General features: G+C 32.2%; 1 protein-coding gene and 1 long non-coding RNA gene across 2 annotated transcripts; one reads left to right on the forward strand and one right to left on the reverse strand.

Annotated features, from left to right (window-relative positions):
- Positions 1-417: 417 nt before the first annotated feature.
- Positions 418-1974, reverse strand: LOC11408662 (uncharacterized protein At5g39865). Its single transcript, XM_003615745.4, has one exon. The coding sequence runs from the start codon at positions 1378-1380 to the stop codon at positions 592-594; it is 789 nt and encodes a 262-aa protein (XP_003615793.1). The 5' UTR covers positions 1381-1974; the 3' UTR covers positions 418-591.
- A 10643-nt stretch (positions 1975-12617) lies between these two features.
- On the forward strand, positions 12618-13644 carry LOC11415689 (uncharacterized). The gene is made up of 2 exons (XR_003012559.2): positions 12618-12755; positions 12867-13644. It is a non-coding gene; the product is annotated as an uncharacterized lncRNA (long non-coding RNA).
- Positions 13645-18217: the final 4573 nt, after the last annotated feature.

An 18217-nucleotide genomic window follows, 5' to 3' on the forward strand; every position in this document is an offset into this window, starting at 1 on the left:
TCCTGTTTCTCAAAGTACATGCACAACAACTCTCTTGGGTTTGTACATTTGTGCAACTTCTCAGACATTTGCTTACAGCTATGACATTCTAACTAACAGCACATACAGCACAATTTACCATCATCAACCATTGTACCAAAAAAGGAAAAAGTCATAGTTTGTACACTAATTTCCACAAAATTGTACCTTCCAAATCACTCCACAAAGACACTCACCACCATTATTCCCAAATTCTATTCGGAAGAAATAATATAAAATAAAATATTCAACATACAAGAGGGAGAATATTTTAAAAAGGTAAAACAAAGTTAGCTAATACTAATACTAATATAAGTAAATTTTGACTTTTAGATTCATTCAATTAATAATGTATTTAGTCTATAATATATATCACATACATCATTGTTTGAATAAACCTAAAAGTCAAAATTTGCTTATATTAAAAAACGGAGGGAGTATAGAAGATTAAGAAACCCAAAATCATATACATTGTTAGACCAACCTAACATAATCTTTACACTAAAAATTAAAAAAAAAAAAAAAAACTAAACCAACTAATTAACCTAACAAATAAAAAAAACTAATTCTGATTCACTTTTTGATTTCATTATTATTAGGAAAACAAGAAGGGCACCTAAGAAGACCATTCTCATTACAAACATTACAAACTTTAAATCCAGCTTTATCATTATACACCTTTCTACTCCCATTACACACGTTACATAGAACAAACCTATGACCAGCGCACACGTGGCATTCAATTGGATCCACTACGGGTAAATCTTCTAGCATTTTCTTGAGCTCGCCAATCTCGTGCATTGATCTAATCTCTTCGCCTCCACCGATATATCTTCCACCTATAAAAACACGTGGCAATGATAAACCGGTTCGACCCATTATCCGGTTCAATTCGGTCAAAAAAGACGAATCCATCGACACGTCGCGCTCGTCGAGATGAACGTGGAAGGCGCGTAGAATTGCGAGTGCGCTTTTGCAGTCTTCGAAGATTGGTCGAACCACGCGCAGGCTTGTGAAGTATATCACCACGCGCTGTTCTGTTCCCGGAAAATAAATGGGTTTTGGGGGTGAAGGTGGTGGAGTTTGTTTTTCCAGCGCGTGTGTGTCATTGTTTGGTGGGTTTTCGGGTTGAGAGATGGAGCGTGGGAGTTTGAGGGGAGATGACCAGGCACGGAGGAGTGTGTTGGCGAGAAGGACGCGTTGGAAGACTTGTTTTGTTGTGGGTTGTGAAGAAGGTAGAGGTTGTTGAGGTGGTTCTTGAAGAATTAGGGTTTGAATGTCTTTGAAGGAAGAACAAGAGAATGAGGATGAAGAAGATTTGTTGTGAATCTTAGATGTTGATTTTCCCCACGGTTTCCACATTGAATGTGGGAGATTGAAAGTTACTACCTTTGTTGTCTTTGTTGTTGTTGTTCTTATGTTTCTTTGTTGTTTTTTTCTTCCTCTTTTGTGTCTTGGTTCAATTTTTGTGGGAAATGAGAAATGGGTTTAGAGAAAGGGATGTTTTTTTGGTTAGAGGTAAGGTTTTTGGATGAAAATGGGTATGAGGAAAGAATGAATTTTTAGGTTTTTTTTTTTTTTGAGGAGGAAAAATGTGGAAATTAGGGGTTTGATGTCTAATTTTAATGATGTTTGGAGATGGGTGAATAGATGGATTGAAAGAGAGGGTTGGATATGGGTTGATTGAAGTTTAGGTTTTGGTGGTAGTGAATAGTGAATGAGAGGTGTAATGTAAAAGTGGGTGGTGGTGAATTTGCATGTGTGCAAAGTTTGGGGATGTCCTCAGCTTTTTTATGTTTCTCTTTTAACTTTAAGCTTTTGCTTGAGACAAAGAAACAGAGAGGAAGCTAGAGACTTGAGGAAAAATGAGAGAGAAAAATAATTGGAAATTAGGGAGAGGGAAATTGTGTTAGGGTAGAAAGGGGGTAATGTGAGACGGTGGTTAGGTTAGGAGCTTAGGTTAGTAGTTGAAGGATTGGCTTATTTTAACTATCGGGCTTTGATGATGTTCAATAAAGAGGTGATCATTGCTCTTCTCTACTCCCTCTTGTCTCTCAATAGATGACTTAGTTGACAATATACATTATTGATTTAATACACTTTGATTATATTTTTCTACTAATTTACAAAGATAAATAATATCATGTAAGATGTTGTTGGATTTGTCTTGATGAATATTTTTAAAATATTAAATTTTCATAATTTTTTTAGTAGTGAATTGAAGATATGAAAGATAAAACATATGTATTGGTACGTGTGTCGGAGTCAACTAGGTCATCTATTGAGGAACGGAGGGAGTAATATTTATGTGTTTGTTCTTTCCCATCACAATAATCGAACGTGAGTTTACTTCACAAGTACACCATCCGGTTATAAATATAAGCAAAAATTCATATTTTAAATTTATTCAATAAATGATGTATGTTGTCTACAATAAAGACCGCATACATCATTTATTGAATGAATTTAAAACATAAATTTTTGCTTATATCTAAACCGGAAGGTGTATAATTTTTAGCTTGTGTTTACTCAGATAAGATAAGACAGAAATGAACAACAAATGAGAGAATATCAATTCTCTAAAGAGGGAGATAGGGGTGAGAGGCCCTTGTTGTAACACCCCGTTACCCAAAAGCAATTAAATAGCATATATACATCAGAGTAATTCCACATAACGAGCATGCTACACGTCATTTCAAAATTCTTAAATAGAAAATAAAACTATTTAATCAAATCAACTTATTATATATGAAAACATAGCAGCGGAATAGTTTTCAAAATCCATAACCTCATGAACATCCAACAACAGTCTATGGCATTAAAGGCCTTAACATAATTCAACATCATTGTTCAAAAGACAACAAGAGGCTCCACATCACAAGTTCCAAAATTTGATACATGGAAAGGAAAAGCAACATTAATATAAATGATAAATCTCATCCCACGTATCAGAGCCCTAGACATGACTTTGAGCCACCACCTACTACTCAGGATCACCTGCAAGTTACCCATAGGAAGGGCAACATTTTCAAGCAGAAGGGGTGAGATTCACAACAATAAATATAGATATTAAATCTTCAATTGAATCTAACACCCTATAACTTCAAATATATCATCTTGCTAATATAAATAATTTATTCACAAGCCACAACAACATCATCATAATCCACTTAACAAGTATGTATACAATGTACATATTTACCAACAACATCATCATCCAAACAACAACTACAACCAACAACTAAAACTCATGCAATGACATGACCACTGCTAAGACACCATCTTAGACTTCTTAATGAAATGCAATATGCATGTGGTACCAAACAGGACCGAAGCCCTCACCGCTTTTGAATGGTTAAAGCATTCATCAGGACCGAGGCCCTCACCGCTGTTGAGCAACTAGTACTCCAGGACCGAAGCCCTCACCGCTGTTTTATGCATATGCAATGGACCTACTTGTGTATATCTACATACAACTGACCATGCAATGCAACTCCATGTGACTCCACTTTAACAATATGTATGATTCAATAATTAACATACATTTCAACCATCATCAATAATCATCAATCCAACAATTCAATCAACCCAAAATAATGCATAATTATATATAACCATGCTCAAATCCAACAACATCAAACCACTACTAATCATGCAAGCAAGTCAACACTCAGGAACTGTGCAACTCGCCTCGCGAGCACATCTGCTCGCCATGGCTAGTTCACAAAAACACTAGCTTGCCATGGCGAGTTCAAGGCGAACTCGAGGCGAGTGAAAATCAGGTGCTCTCGGGGAAAATGACATTTTCTCACTCAAATCCCAATTCTAAGCTCCCTATTCATCTTTTTAACCTAAAACTTCCACCATTCATCTTTATTATCATCTAGGTACCTTAAACCATCCCCAAAACATCTTATAACAACTTTTCAAAAATCACAATTTTATCTGGGCTACTCGCCATGGCGAGTTGGACTGCTCACGAGGCGAGTGATGATGTTGTTCACTTGCGAGGCGAGACATGAATGCTCGCGAGGCGAGCGATGAACATCAGTACGGGCAGAAAACTGGTTTTTCCCCAAAATCCCATTTTTCTTCCAATCACTCTCCAAATCAGTTTACAGATACAAATTAACTTTCTGTATGCACTTAGAACCTATTTCTAACACCAATTTCATGCTTACAACTTCACAATCCACATTTTCAACATAAAACCCAAAATCCCCAATTTCACTAAAACCTGTTAAACTCAAAATCAGAATCTAAAATCTACACTATTGAAGTAAACCTCACCCTTACCTTAGTTCAGAATGAAAAATGCACAGCAAAAAGGGGTTCCTCTGGTTCTTCTCTCTTGCTCCTGGTTTTCTCTCCCTTGGCTTGGTTTCACGTAAACTGCTTTCTCACGTACAATACTTCTAACTTCTATTTCCTAACTTCCCACTTAAGAGTAACTCCCTCCTAATTACACTTAACTCCCCATAATTTCTAATAACTCCTATTATTTTCCAAAATCCAAAATAATCATTATTTCATACTTATTCTAATTATTATTAAATAAATCATATAATAAAATAATGCACCACATAAATCACTCAAAAATACACATATATATATAAACATATGCATATACTCCATATAATTCACCAAACCATCATATATAAATATATATATATACTCCACATAATAAAATAATTAAATATAACAACTAGGGCGTTACACTTGTTATTATAGCTTACTAATAAAATTGATAATGATAATTTGTGGATGAGTGAGAACCTTTGTTTCTCTCTTAAAATAATCACACATTTGATTAACAAAAGGTCTTTATTATTCACCTAATCATGTAATTGTGTCAAATAATGTAATGTAATAATACATCATTTTAGTTAGATATAAACCCAATCATTTTAGTTGGATGCATTATCATAATTTAAAAAGGATCAAATAACCCCTTATTATAAAATAAATGGGTAGATAATATTAATTAGTTAATACATTTTTAAGTAAATTACACTTCCCTTCTTTTAAAATGCTTAAAATTATACTCATCTTTCCTCTTATGTTAAAATATACACGTTCCTCCCCTCTTATTCAAAACATATTAGAAAACATATCACTCCCCTCTCTTAAGAGAAACTTGAATTACATTCTCCTCCCCTCTTATGTTAAAATCTACACTTTACTCCCTCAATTTTTTTATTTCTAATAATCTAGCAAAAAAATAATAATCTAACACGTTTTTTAAAAAAAATAGTATTGCAGGACTATTTTAATATAATCAAAATTTGAATACATATTTTTCGCTATTTTTTATTCACAATTTCATTAACATGTAGTTTTAAACCCTATTATAAAATATGAAAAACCAAAGATAAAATTAAAATATGTGAAAAATTACTAAAGACAATAAAGTATGGTTATTTAAAAAATAATTTTATACTATAAATTATAAAATTAATAACAAAATATTTAAATTTAATTACCATTGGCATTTAAATTATAAAGAAATGAATTTATTTTACTTAAATGGTGGTTCAAAATTAGTATATATCATAAAAATATTTATTTCTGTTAAAATTGATTAAAGTATAGTGCATATTTAATTATTAAGGGAGAGGGTTGTAATTCAAGCTTATAGGGGAAGATATTGTATATTTTTATTTTTCAATGGAGGAAAATGCATATTTTAACATAAGAAGGGAGAGGAGTGTAATTCAAGAGAGAATGGGGCAAAAGTTATGGTGCATAAGTCATTTCCTTATGCACCGTGCATAAACACATCGCAACCATCAGATTTCTTTCATTTTGAAGATTCTGGAAACCATTTCCACAACAAAAATGGTTTTGGCTCACTTTGGGGGTGTAGGAAGCAATTATGTTGGATTTATGCACGGTGCATAAGGATTTCCTTATGCATCATAACCACTCCCAGAGAAGGGGAGTGTAATTTTTTTGTCAAGTAACCTAGTGACTAGAGCTCACACAATTAAATCATGGAGAAGTGAAGTGTCCGGAGTTCGAACCCCGACCTCTGCATATAATATGCAATATCTTTACTTACTGAGATAAATTAACGGAGATGAAGGGGAGTGTAATTTACTTTACATTTCTATGGTAAATTTAATAAATGGGTAGATCATATTACTTTATACGTTTATCTTTTAAAATGATTGTTCAAATATCATTTCTAGTTTATATTTCATCTTAATATTTGTCCGTTATCATTAAATGTTTGAGCCGGAATTCTTGAATATTGGTTTGGAAGGAATGAACAAGTCGGAATTCTATGATTTGATTTTTGACGCAAACAGACTTTCAGAGTATAACCCAATTGGTGCTTTATGATGATGTCTTGGCTTGTTGAGGATAATTCTTCATAGGATAGGATAGTTCTTCAAAGTTTCATGATTTGATCTTCACTTGGTGAAGCTCGCATAGGATAAAGCTATCCGAGCTTTGTTGATTGATCTTGAAATATCATAAGTTTTTAGAAGTTATAACTTTTTCGGTCATATTAACTTGTGCCTTTAGACATATATTAAGAAACTCAAAAGTAGAAATTTTTTCTTAAATTTTATGCATTCAATTAATTAAAAGTAAAAAAAATTAAATTCAAATACATTAATTACAACAAAATATTTTTACTTTTAACTTAATAACTTGTGTTTTAAGGGTGCAAGTTAGAATTTCTTTTTTGAAAAAAAAAAAAAAGAATTTCTTTTAACTTTTTATACATTGTTGATTGATTAGACCATCAATCTCATTTTTTCTTCCTTAAAAAGTAACAATTTTATAGGATCGTTGAATTTAAAAGATTGATTTTGTTGTTCTTTTATCGAATCATTCATAGAATTTCTTAAATCAGACAATTGATCTAATGTTACTTATGTACGATCATTCAGATAATCACTTCATTTAGAGGATTGGTCTTGTCTTTCTTTTCTTAGAACCTTTCATTTAGAAGGTAGAAATTCCGACTAAGTTTGCGCTCTTAAGTAACTCTTATCCTCTTCTACTCAGTCATAATATATATAAAAACTGTTTATAAGAATGGGTCAAACCAAAACCCTCAGACAATAAAAAGAAGATAAAACATAATGAAAGGAAAAATGAGAATTAAGGAAAACGATATATAGACAAACCGCATTATTCCTTAAAAAATCTCTAACTTTAAGTGCAAAAATGAATTATACAATGATGTTAGAAAAAAGAATTATATAACAATAGCAATTTAATTGAATGCCTTTTTTTTTTATTTTTAAACCAGGTATCCTCCGCGCGCAACTGCGGAGACTAATCCCTTGAACATTGTGAGACCTAAATGGATGGCAGATTCTCCCTAAGAGTTTTAACGTTGCTGCATGTCCAAAGCTGGATTCGAACCCAAGACATTGATTAAGCTAGAAGAGACTCGTTCCATCTCATCTAAATGCTCTTGGGTAATTGAATGCCTGTTTACTCATGCGATTAATATTAATATTCCATTTTTTTTATAAGAATATTAATATTCTTTATTATAGGCCAAAAAAACAATAGTAGATTGATAAAATAAAAACATGAACAAATTGGGTGTTAGATCCTTATTGCAACCGAGTGTACTCATGGTGATAATGACTCATGCGCCAGATGTTTTCTTCCCACTAATATACAATTAACTGACAATTACGTGCACCATTCTATGACATTGTCATGTTGCAATAGACACTAAATAGACACTAATTAAGATTAAAGTCATTGAACTTATAATTGAAGTCTCCATCATATATATGATTTCACCAACATGGAAGCAAGCATGGAGCTTAATATCCCTACTTTCCCAGCAAACCGTGGCACGTCTTCACCAAGTTGATGTGGCAGGGGCCACTTTATTTAATTAAAAAGTAGTACTACTAGTACCTCTTTTTTATGTTTTTATTTTATTTTTTTAAGGATCTTTTTTATGGTTTATATTTTCTCAACCTTTTCTATGAATTTATTGACTTATTTCACATGTAGTTACTGAATAATTGAATATTGATTAAGTAGGTTATCTATCATTAAAGTTAATTGAAAAATTAATATGTTAGTCAAAATATTAAAAGAAATTAAATGATATAAACTTATAACTAGAATTTTTTTTTTCTTCCCTAATATTCAAACTTGACTAACCAGAAAGGTCCCTCCCGTACAACCACAACAAAAGGAAAAAAATGAGCACATATACCTGTCAATTAGGACTTCTAAATGCACGCAATGTGATCTAAAGAAAGTTGGTTTGGTGAAGAAAAAAAAAAGATATTTGTGTTGAGTTTTGAGTGTTTGAAAATGAGAAACAGCAAAGGATTATGAATTATGATCGTTATATACATATTTACCAGATGGTGTCCAGAATGATCCTTCCAATTAATTAGGGTTAAAATTCAAAACCATGCATGGTGTCTCTAAGCATATAGTATTTGGTTTATTGATATTTAATTTACATATCTATGTCTCGTAATATTAACTTTACTTACTACTTGTATATAATTTAATTGAATATTATAAAAACTAGCCTCTAAACACTACAACATAATTAAGATCTAGTAACACTTGAAAATTGTAACTTAATCAAGAAAAATGTTACTGATTCAATTTAGTAACATTTGAATAATTGTTAGGTAAATGCCTTGTTACTAAAAAGATTTAGTCACATTTTATGTTATTATTTGTAACAATAAAAAAGTGTCGCAAAATATCCATTATTGTAACACTTTTTTATCATCAATAACAATAAAAAAATATCAAAATTGCAAATTACTCCCTATTATATTTATATTTTTAGATATCAAGTTTGACACAAATCTTTTAAAAATATCATTTTGGATCACTTTTGTTTCAAAATTGTAAAAGTTATATAAAAAATGGCCCAAAATAGTTTAGAAAATGAAGAATTTTATTACTCCAAACCAAAAAAAAAAACAATTGAGTTACCTAAGAATTATGTCTAAAATTTTCAATTACCTCATCTAACCACACTCTTAAGAATTCCCCAAATATCTATTCCTTTTTTGACAAATGCAAATATTTAATTAGGCATGCATATTTAGTCAAAAAATATCTAATTAGACACATATATATATATATATATATATATATATATATATATATATATATATATATATATATATATATATATATAAAGTTTTGTTTTAACTTTTAATATATAGTACTAGCTAATTAGACATCTATGATCTATTCATTTGTTTTCATTATTATTTTCACTTTGCATATGTTAATTTGTGGAAAAAGTAGCATATGAAGAAGGTAGTACAAACATACAAAGATAAGGAAATTGATCATGTGATTGTGGATTTGTGGTCACCACCACAACCATATGCAATAATAACATTTGAACATGAACAAGCGTGTTTATCAGTCCTATGGTATCAATGACTTTCAAAGAAAGCTGAAGGTTTAGCACCACTATCACCAAAGTAAGTGGATTCTGAAAAGTTTCACATGGTGGTAAAGAAAAAGGTAGAAGCAACATATTAGAAGGGTGAAGGATGATGATTGTAAACCCACATGCACATGCAATGTTGTGTTTGATTTAACATTGAACTAACAATCTCGAAAAATGCTCTCTCCTTTTATTGGCAGCGTAGATAATTGTTTTATGTGATTTATGGTTGATCAATTCTTGAAAATTATTTAAAATTCTACAAGGATTAACGTAGTTACATTTAAGGAAAAGTTTGTAGTTTTTTTTAAGAAATTAAAATGGAATATATTAATCGAAATTCTTGAATATCAGAAGTACCGAATTCAGGATAAATATCACATTGCATCAAAAAGAAAAAACAGGGAAAAAGAGGATAAAGAGACTTCATTACGTAATTCCCAAGCAAGTTAAACGGTTAAGCCACCATAAATGATAGGTAAAAGAAAAATTAATTCTATTCGCTTTCGACCACCGGTAAATATTTGAAGCTTAATTTTGCAAAGAAGTTGTTGAAGCGATTCTTCTTGATTGCGAAAAATTCAAGCATTTTTTTACACCAAATTATTCAAACACAAGCTAACCATATGAGTTGAAAAGTTATTCGGATGTTTTTTTGGAAACCCGCTTACATTTCAAATTGAAGGAAATGGTCTGCCACATGTTTTTGATGCACCATAGTGAATTCCAGCCAATTAGAGATACCAATCCAAATTTTTCTAAAAAAATCACAAGATAGAAACAGATGATCTAAATCTTCCATTATACCACAGCTACCCACACAAAGTTGAACATTATAATGAAGAATGTGCCTTCTGATTAAATTATATGTTGTTGGTAAATGGTTACGGAGCAAACGCCAAACAAAAGACTAACTTACAGAGGGACCTCATTATTCCAAATTGTGTTTAAGTGACCGGCTGCAACAATGTTAACCGACGACATCATGTAATATAATAAGCACTCGTTACATTGTATTTGTTGAAAGCATGCAATTGCCAAAGCCACGTGTGAGGATTATTAGGTTGCAAATCAATACTCCCTCCGTCCCGTAATATATGACCCATTTGAAAATGTGTAATTTTGACATAACTTACTTTGACCATATTTTTCTACTAATATACAAAGATAAATAATATCGTATAAGATGTCGTTAAATTTGTCTCGATGAATATTTTCAAAATATCAAATTTTCATAATTTTTTTTAATATATTATTCAAGATATTTAAGCTCAAAATTATGCATTGACATGCGTTATAAGGTCAACTGTTTCAAGTATTATGAAACAGATGAAATATCTCAAGCTAATAACTTGCGTCACCACTTCCATGTTTCACCATCCACACCCCATTCAAAAGAAAATATTTCAGTCACCGTAGTCATTTTGTAGCGGCTAGATAAAAAATTAGATTATAGTAGATTATAGTATTACTCATTTTTATGATAGAGAGTAATCCAATCATTTTTTTTAGGGAGTAATCCAATCAATCTTGGTTTGGCAAAATAATAAGAAAAATCAAAATTAGATTTATCGCAAATATGATGATATGAACTTTTTATTATTTGCACAACTTTTTATACACTAGTCAATTTTCCATTAAGTTTTTGACGTTGTTCTTGGATTTCGTTGATTAGTTTTTAACAAAGCAGTTTATTTTACTTAGGCATAAATAAATTTACTGTTATTTTATTCAAAAATATAAAAAAAAAAATCGCTCTTTTTACTTCCTTATTGTGCAAAGCTACTAAGGGCATCTCCAACATTGTTCTTTGCTCGGTCCTTAAACTTGAAAAACATGTTTTATTTTCTTTTCCATTGGAGTTGGATGACAAGATAGAGAACAGTTGCCCCTAGAGTATAAAAAGTAGAAAGTGTAGGATACAAAAACTAGGGAAAAGGGAGGGGTGCCCATAGAAGTAGGATAGTGGGGGTTTGGGGTGTATAAAAAGTCATTAATGGAACCCACTTAGAAACATAAACTCAATTTTTGCATCAGAGTGAAAGTGTTGAAATTTTTGAAAGACACATGTGTCATCTTTGGACCCATATAAAGTGATTTAAGAACAACCAAATGACTCTAGCATTGGAGAGATGCCCTAAAATATTTCTGAGTTGTATATGCAATGTGAAGGAACAAACTAGAAAACGGTCAAATTAGCAAGACAAACAAAAAAATATGCAAGAAGAGCAGTTGAATTTGCAATTGTCAAAGATATTGAAAATTGAAATCACCCCAAAAGAAGGAGAAAAATATTCAACTAATATAATGGGTGATAATCGATCACCAACGCCACCTCGAAGGAGAAATTTGGGTGATTTCGTCTCAAATCAATTGAACGTTTTATTTTATTTTTTTGAAAATATTGTTTGTTTTTTTTTTTGGTCAATTTTGAAAATATTGTTTCAACAAAAGATCGTTTCCACTTTGGCGACCATTTTCTAAATCCTCGAGTTTTAGTGTTAACTGGAAATTTTGTTTTCCACACTAAATTTACTATTTGGAAATTTCTGTTTTTGACTCTTTAGATATAAAACTTACACTCTCTTTATTTCTGTCGAATAATGTTGTCTAACACCAACATTCTTGGCAAATTCAATTCGACCGGCAAGACAAAGCTCGTATTTTAATTTCCTTTTATATGATTCAAAGTAGGATTTGTTAAATGTTCAACAGCTTCTAGCCTTCAATCTCCTGGTTTTAATGCATTGATGTTCATTCATAAATTCAAAATTGCATTATGATATAGCTCTTCAAACGTCGATGATCTTATGAAAATGTTTCTTTGAGATCATATAGCCATAGGCATTTTGAGCCAATTCATCTGCATGAAAGTTTTCTATTCAAGTAATATACTTCAGAATCACTTTATCAAATTTAGAAAGTAATATATTAGCTATTTCAAAATATCTGAATAGATTAAGACTTTCACATTTATAATTATGTTTTAAAACCATGTTCCAAAACCAAATTACCCCTTTATTATCATGAAAGGTTAAAAAGGTATTGAAAGGTTAGTAAAAAATAGATAAATTCTTATGATTAACAAGTTTGTTAAGTGGTCTCACTCAGTACTATGTATTCTAAAGGGACAAATACTACAGACAGCTAAAAATATTAAATTATTTTCAAAAGAGCTTGAACTTTATACAATTTAAAGAGATATTTATATTCTATTTTTCACTTGTAAAGAGGAAAAACTATGAATAAAATTCTCAAGTTTGTTTATGAAATGATTCTATTTCTTTCCTTATTTCATCTTGCAAGGGAAGTTCATGATGTTGGCAAGCCATTTCTAATCCTTTTCAAATTTCCTTTTTTGCTTTGTTGTTCATACACAATCTTTTATCATGTTTCAGTAACATTATTTTATTATCTTTTTTCATTACAGCACATACTGATATTCCATGTGAACCCGATGCTGATTGTCCAAAATCATTGCATGAGTATTTTGAAATGAAGTGCATTGATAAAAAATGTGAATGGAGTAGGAAGACATCTCTGATTCCCTGAACACACCACCTATAGAATACATTGAATAGTGATGATGAAACGTCACATATAATATTTTTTGCTATGTTTTTAGTTATTTTATTTGCATTTGAAAGCAAATAAGAAGTCAATTAGAGGAGATGTCAATGGTTTTAGTAACATTTTGTTTTTATTTGAGTCGTTATAATTCAGTTTTATCCTAAATTATCCAACTTCATTGGTGTTTTGAGTCTTTTTAGTGAAAAATTATGTAAATCGGCAACACAAGACATCATGTGAAGGATGAGGATATGAAGACTCCTGATACGCACATGCGCGCACGTACCATGTGCCATACGTATACATTGCGAGCAAAATGTGTTTTCTTGTTTTTCAAGATGGATCGGTGGAAAAACCCAATTTTTTCTCTTAAATCCTAAGTAATGATGTGCTATATATATAGACCCTTGCACACTCTTCTAATTATTCAGAAAGTTCGTAGGACAAGGAAAGGTTCAAGCATCAGAGCTTTAAGGCAGAGGATCTTGATTCTCCTCTTGTTCTCTCTAGGGCATGCTTGTCTATTGCTTTGTAATGGTATGCTGTCATGTGCAACTAAACCTCTTTGATCAGGGTTCCACGAGAAACCCCTTCTTATTTTTTGGATTCAATTAATAAAGTTTTTATTCAGTTTATGATTTAAGTGTTTGATTTAATTTGTATATGTTTGTTTCTATACCATATCGTAGATGAACCATATTAGAATTGATGACCCTAATTTCATCTGAATTGCGACAATATTAAAATAAAACTTCCACTTATTCATCATGGGATCATGTTCTACTTTCTTAAATCAAACGACATGTCATAAACTAATAATCTTCGAAGTCGGAAGGGGGATTCAAGGATTTCCTATCGCCGTTATACTTCTCAATCACCAAACCTAATCTCGCATGTTGATAGAAAAATTAAAACCCTGCAAACCACTTCATCTTTTCTAAAATCTTTTATTTCAAATAAATTCCGCTAATTATCAATTTGAACGACAATCTCTATATAGAAACAATAACTTACTACTTTACTACTACTTGAATATTATTTGGTGAACTTGTAAATCATACACCATCAAATAGTTAGGATGAAACATAACTTTTATCTTACTTCGAATCTTATAAATTTACTTTATTGTTACACATATAATTTTCAAACACTTAAATTTATATTACTCTTACCTTTTAATTAGATTTAATAGCATCAGATGCCTTGTTCGGGTTAAGAATATATGCGTTAAGAAGATATGTATTCTTGTATTATAGACTAATGTTATTTAACATATTTTTTATTTTATAATAATGACATGACATGTTATTTAAAAGAAACGAATATTAATATGTGTTAAAGAATCATAATAAAGACTAAAGATCGAAATTCCTATTTTACCCGATCAGTATTTAAATAACTTTGTTAAAATTGTATATCGTCATTTCTAAAATTTATTATTCTACATGACGATGGACAAAATTTTAGAATAGATTGGAAAATAATACAAATAAGATAAATAATGACTAGTTGAAGCTCAAATTCAACTAATTTTAGAATAGGCCAACGCAATAATAACAATATCAATGTTAGTGGTTGAAGCTCAAATTCAAAATTAACTAGTTGAATGGGCTACAGAGATCTAAGTACAAGTCCGGGAGAATGCAAAAAAATTTCGTATAGGAGATTGAGTTATTGCGTTAGCAAAACAAATTAAATGTGCATTATATGTTATGTTCATATATTACAAAAGTTGTCATTTATTTATTGTACTAGAACTTTGTAGTTGATCACCATTTCTTATTTTTTATAACTGAAGAATTCAGTGGAACAATACTATTTAGCGAACAGGGTGCTCAATCCTTTTGATGGGTGATTCGATTATCACATCTTTGCCAACAAAAAACTAACAACAATTCATCTTCCTTAACCTGGATCTCCATTTGGAAACAAATGACCCCTTGGTTAGGGACCTTTTAGTTAGGTGAATGATTATATAAAGATTTATTGCAAGGTTATACTGTTTCTCCAACTTCGATTTAGGTATTTGCGTTCGCTAGGGTTTGCGTTGAGTTTTGACTTATAATTTTATGTATTGTATTGTATTGTGTAGTAACCTGAAATCATGACACGATTGGTCCAACTCATGGCACGATTTGATAGGATCTAAAACACTATTAATTAAGCACTTCTTGACCCATTTGTTAAGTAAGCTTGGTGAATCTCATGGAAACCAAATGAGTAAACTTTTAGGGTAATTAGATACTAAAGGTTGAGGGTCTTTAGGTGATGTTCAAAGCTTCAAGATGTTATCTTGGAGAACCAAAATATGTGGCTTTGGGAAAAGGTTGGTGCCTTTTGGGGAGATATTCATGGGGTTGGGAAACACATGAGTAGAGAGTATTGTGAAACAACTATGGTGAGTGAAATCATTTATTCTTTTGTTCATGGGAAGAGATTGGGAAATGGGTATAAATTAGGTTTGCTCTTTGTGACTATAGATTGGGAAATGGGTATAATTTATTGTAACCATTTTGTATCTCTTTGTAAAGAACTAATTGATAGTGAAGTGGAGAGATCTCTCTCCCCTAGAGTAAGTCATTGTTGGACCGAACAAGGTAAACATTTCTTGGTGTGTTTGTTTCTCTACTCTCTTTATCTTGTTTATTCTTTGGTTTAATTGTTTTACATTTGGTTGCTAGATTAGATCTAGATATGTTGTTGCTTTTACCTTATTTCGGTTATTGGGTGCCATTGATGCTTGCCCCACGAATCTAAATATTATTGATGTAAGATTTAGAGTGTCAGAATTCACAACAATTTGCTTTTTTCGGCCACCATTTTCAGTTGCTTTCACCGTATTTCTCTGGCTTTGGGATCTGATATTTGTGGTGAGACACAACCGTGTTGATGCTTCACGCATTACAAAGGTTGATCACATCATCGTGCTCCTTTGAACCACATATCTAGGCTCACGGTTTCTGCTACTGATTGTTGACAATTTAGGGTTTGGTCACGATGAACATGGCTCTTCCTATCTGCAATTGGAAATGTGTTCTGATAGCTACTAATTTAAGTGATGGCCAGCAACACTAGGTGAAACAACGTTCGTTTGCACAATAAGTTTTGAATCAGGATGATGTCTTTGTTCGCAACTTTGAAAACCTTTCATTGAGGGTCATTCTGTTTGTGTCAAACTAACTCCGGAAATTTATGATCGTCGAATTGAGGTTTGTAAAAACAATCTTAATGGACTTTTGGTAATGAGGATAGGAGACAAGCCTCTAACATTCCAGAACCTTACTATGAAGCTTCCAAAATCTGGAAGGAATTTGGCCAATGGCACCTAATATATCTGGGTCGAGGTTTCTTTGAGTTCCAGTATGCCGCTAAAGATGAAAAGATGAAGGCTTGGTCTATTGGAACATACAACCTCACACCTGGTTTTCTCATGCTCTCTAAATGGGAACTTGACTCTAATCCGTACACAGAAAAACAATCACACGTTGAGGTATGGATTAGACTTTTTCACTTACCACAAGAATATTGGTTTCCTCAAACCCTACTAGAAATTGCCAATGGTGTCGGTACACCTTTATTGATTGATGAAGCGACAAAAAAAAGAGATTTTGGTCATTGTGCATGTATACTAGTTGTCATTGATGTTTATTAGAAGCACTTTTATGACGAGGTTATGGTTGAGCATGAGGGATATGCCTAATGTTCCCGTTGTGTGCGAATGGCTTCCAGTATTTTACACCAATTGTTTTACTATTGGGCATTCGATAAAGCTTTGTAACAAACTCCATCCTAAATAGAAAACTGACCAGCATAAGGAGAAGGGAAATTCTTCCAAGCTCCTTATTACTATCAATGATGACAATTCTCCTAAAGACCCTCCTGTGAACAATTCTAAAGCTACCCCTGAGCAGGATGAACAGCCGAATGCAGATTTTATGGATGAAACCCCAAAAGATGATCCGGTGAAAAATTCTACTCAAATCCCCAAGGAGAACCAGCCTAAAGTTTTTTCTAAAAATGAAGGTAACAAGAACTCGCAACCAGACCCTATTCTTGTTGAAAATCATGTTGATGGACATGACAACTCTTGGAAAAAGATTAAGCTACTAGTAATGATAATGATACCAATGTCACACATCACAAAAAAACTGAGATTCCATAAAATGATTGCACTTTTAAAGAGGATTTGGATTCAGACTCTGAGGTAATATCCTCTACGCAAGTCCCCTCATACCAAACAACCTCTCCAATGAAACTACATACTCCACCCTTTTCCCCAAATCTTTCACCATCTTGCGAATGCACTTAATCTGAGCACACACCTTCACCAAATCATTCTCCAGCCAAAAACCTTGAGGGCATGGCATCTTCTGAAATCTCGTGTATCCCATCTCCAAACCCTTTAATAGCAGACAATTATATACCTCTATCAGTTGTATGACCATCTGAGACTATCCAAGTGTCTGATGATGAATCGATGAAGAAATAGCTGAGAAGGTCAAAAAATTAGCTGCTAATGTAGAAAACCATTACACCCTCTACCAAAACAAACAATCAGACATAGATGCTCTTGAACAACATCTATATGGTGAACTTCACTCCTTAACCTCAACATTAACTGAGTGTGACCCTGCAATTGCAGCTATACCCATAACTACAGTTGCACCCCATCCTATCTTTGTACAAATCATAGAAACTACCACAAAAATCCAAACCACATATATTCCCATCAACACAGTTTGATATTCTTCCTAACCAAGTATCATATACTAACCAAACAATCATTGAAACCATTCCCACTCAAACCGACTCTGAGATCAGCAGAAACTGTCTTAGAAGTCATTACTCTCACAACCTCTAAACCAGTCTCAGAAGTCATACCCTCAGAATCCACTCCTAAAACCACCTATGAACCAACTTCTAAGAATACGAGAGTACAAGATGTTATGTCAGATTCTCATTTTGACACAATAGTCTTGTATTTCTCATAAGCCTCCATGTCTCATACTTCTCCACGCAGACAAACAACCTATAACCTGGACCATCTTTCTCATTTATAATCTCACAATAAACTTGTGGAAATTTTTATAATCATTTATTGTAGAGTTCAGGAACTGTTTGCTAAAAGACTCAAAACTTTCAGCATTGAAGACTACGCTGCTAAGTGGGATGAACTGAGAGCTCAAGTGGATTCTGCGTTGGTAATTCTAA

Source organism: Medicago truncatula, chromosome 5 (genome assembly GCF_003473485.1).
Source record: "Medicago truncatula cultivar Jemalong A17 chromosome 5, MtrunA17r5.0-ANR, whole genome shotgun sequence".
In the NCBI taxonomy this organism is placed as follows: Eukaryota; Viridiplantae; Streptophyta; class Magnoliopsida; order Fabales; family Fabaceae; genus Medicago; species Medicago truncatula.

Bases quoted from the DNA above. Each gene is read 5' to 3' on its own strand.
- LOC11408662 (XM_003615745.4), bottom strand. From the start codon at position 1,380: ATGTGGAAACCGTGGGGAAAATCAACATCTAAGATTCACAACAAATCT.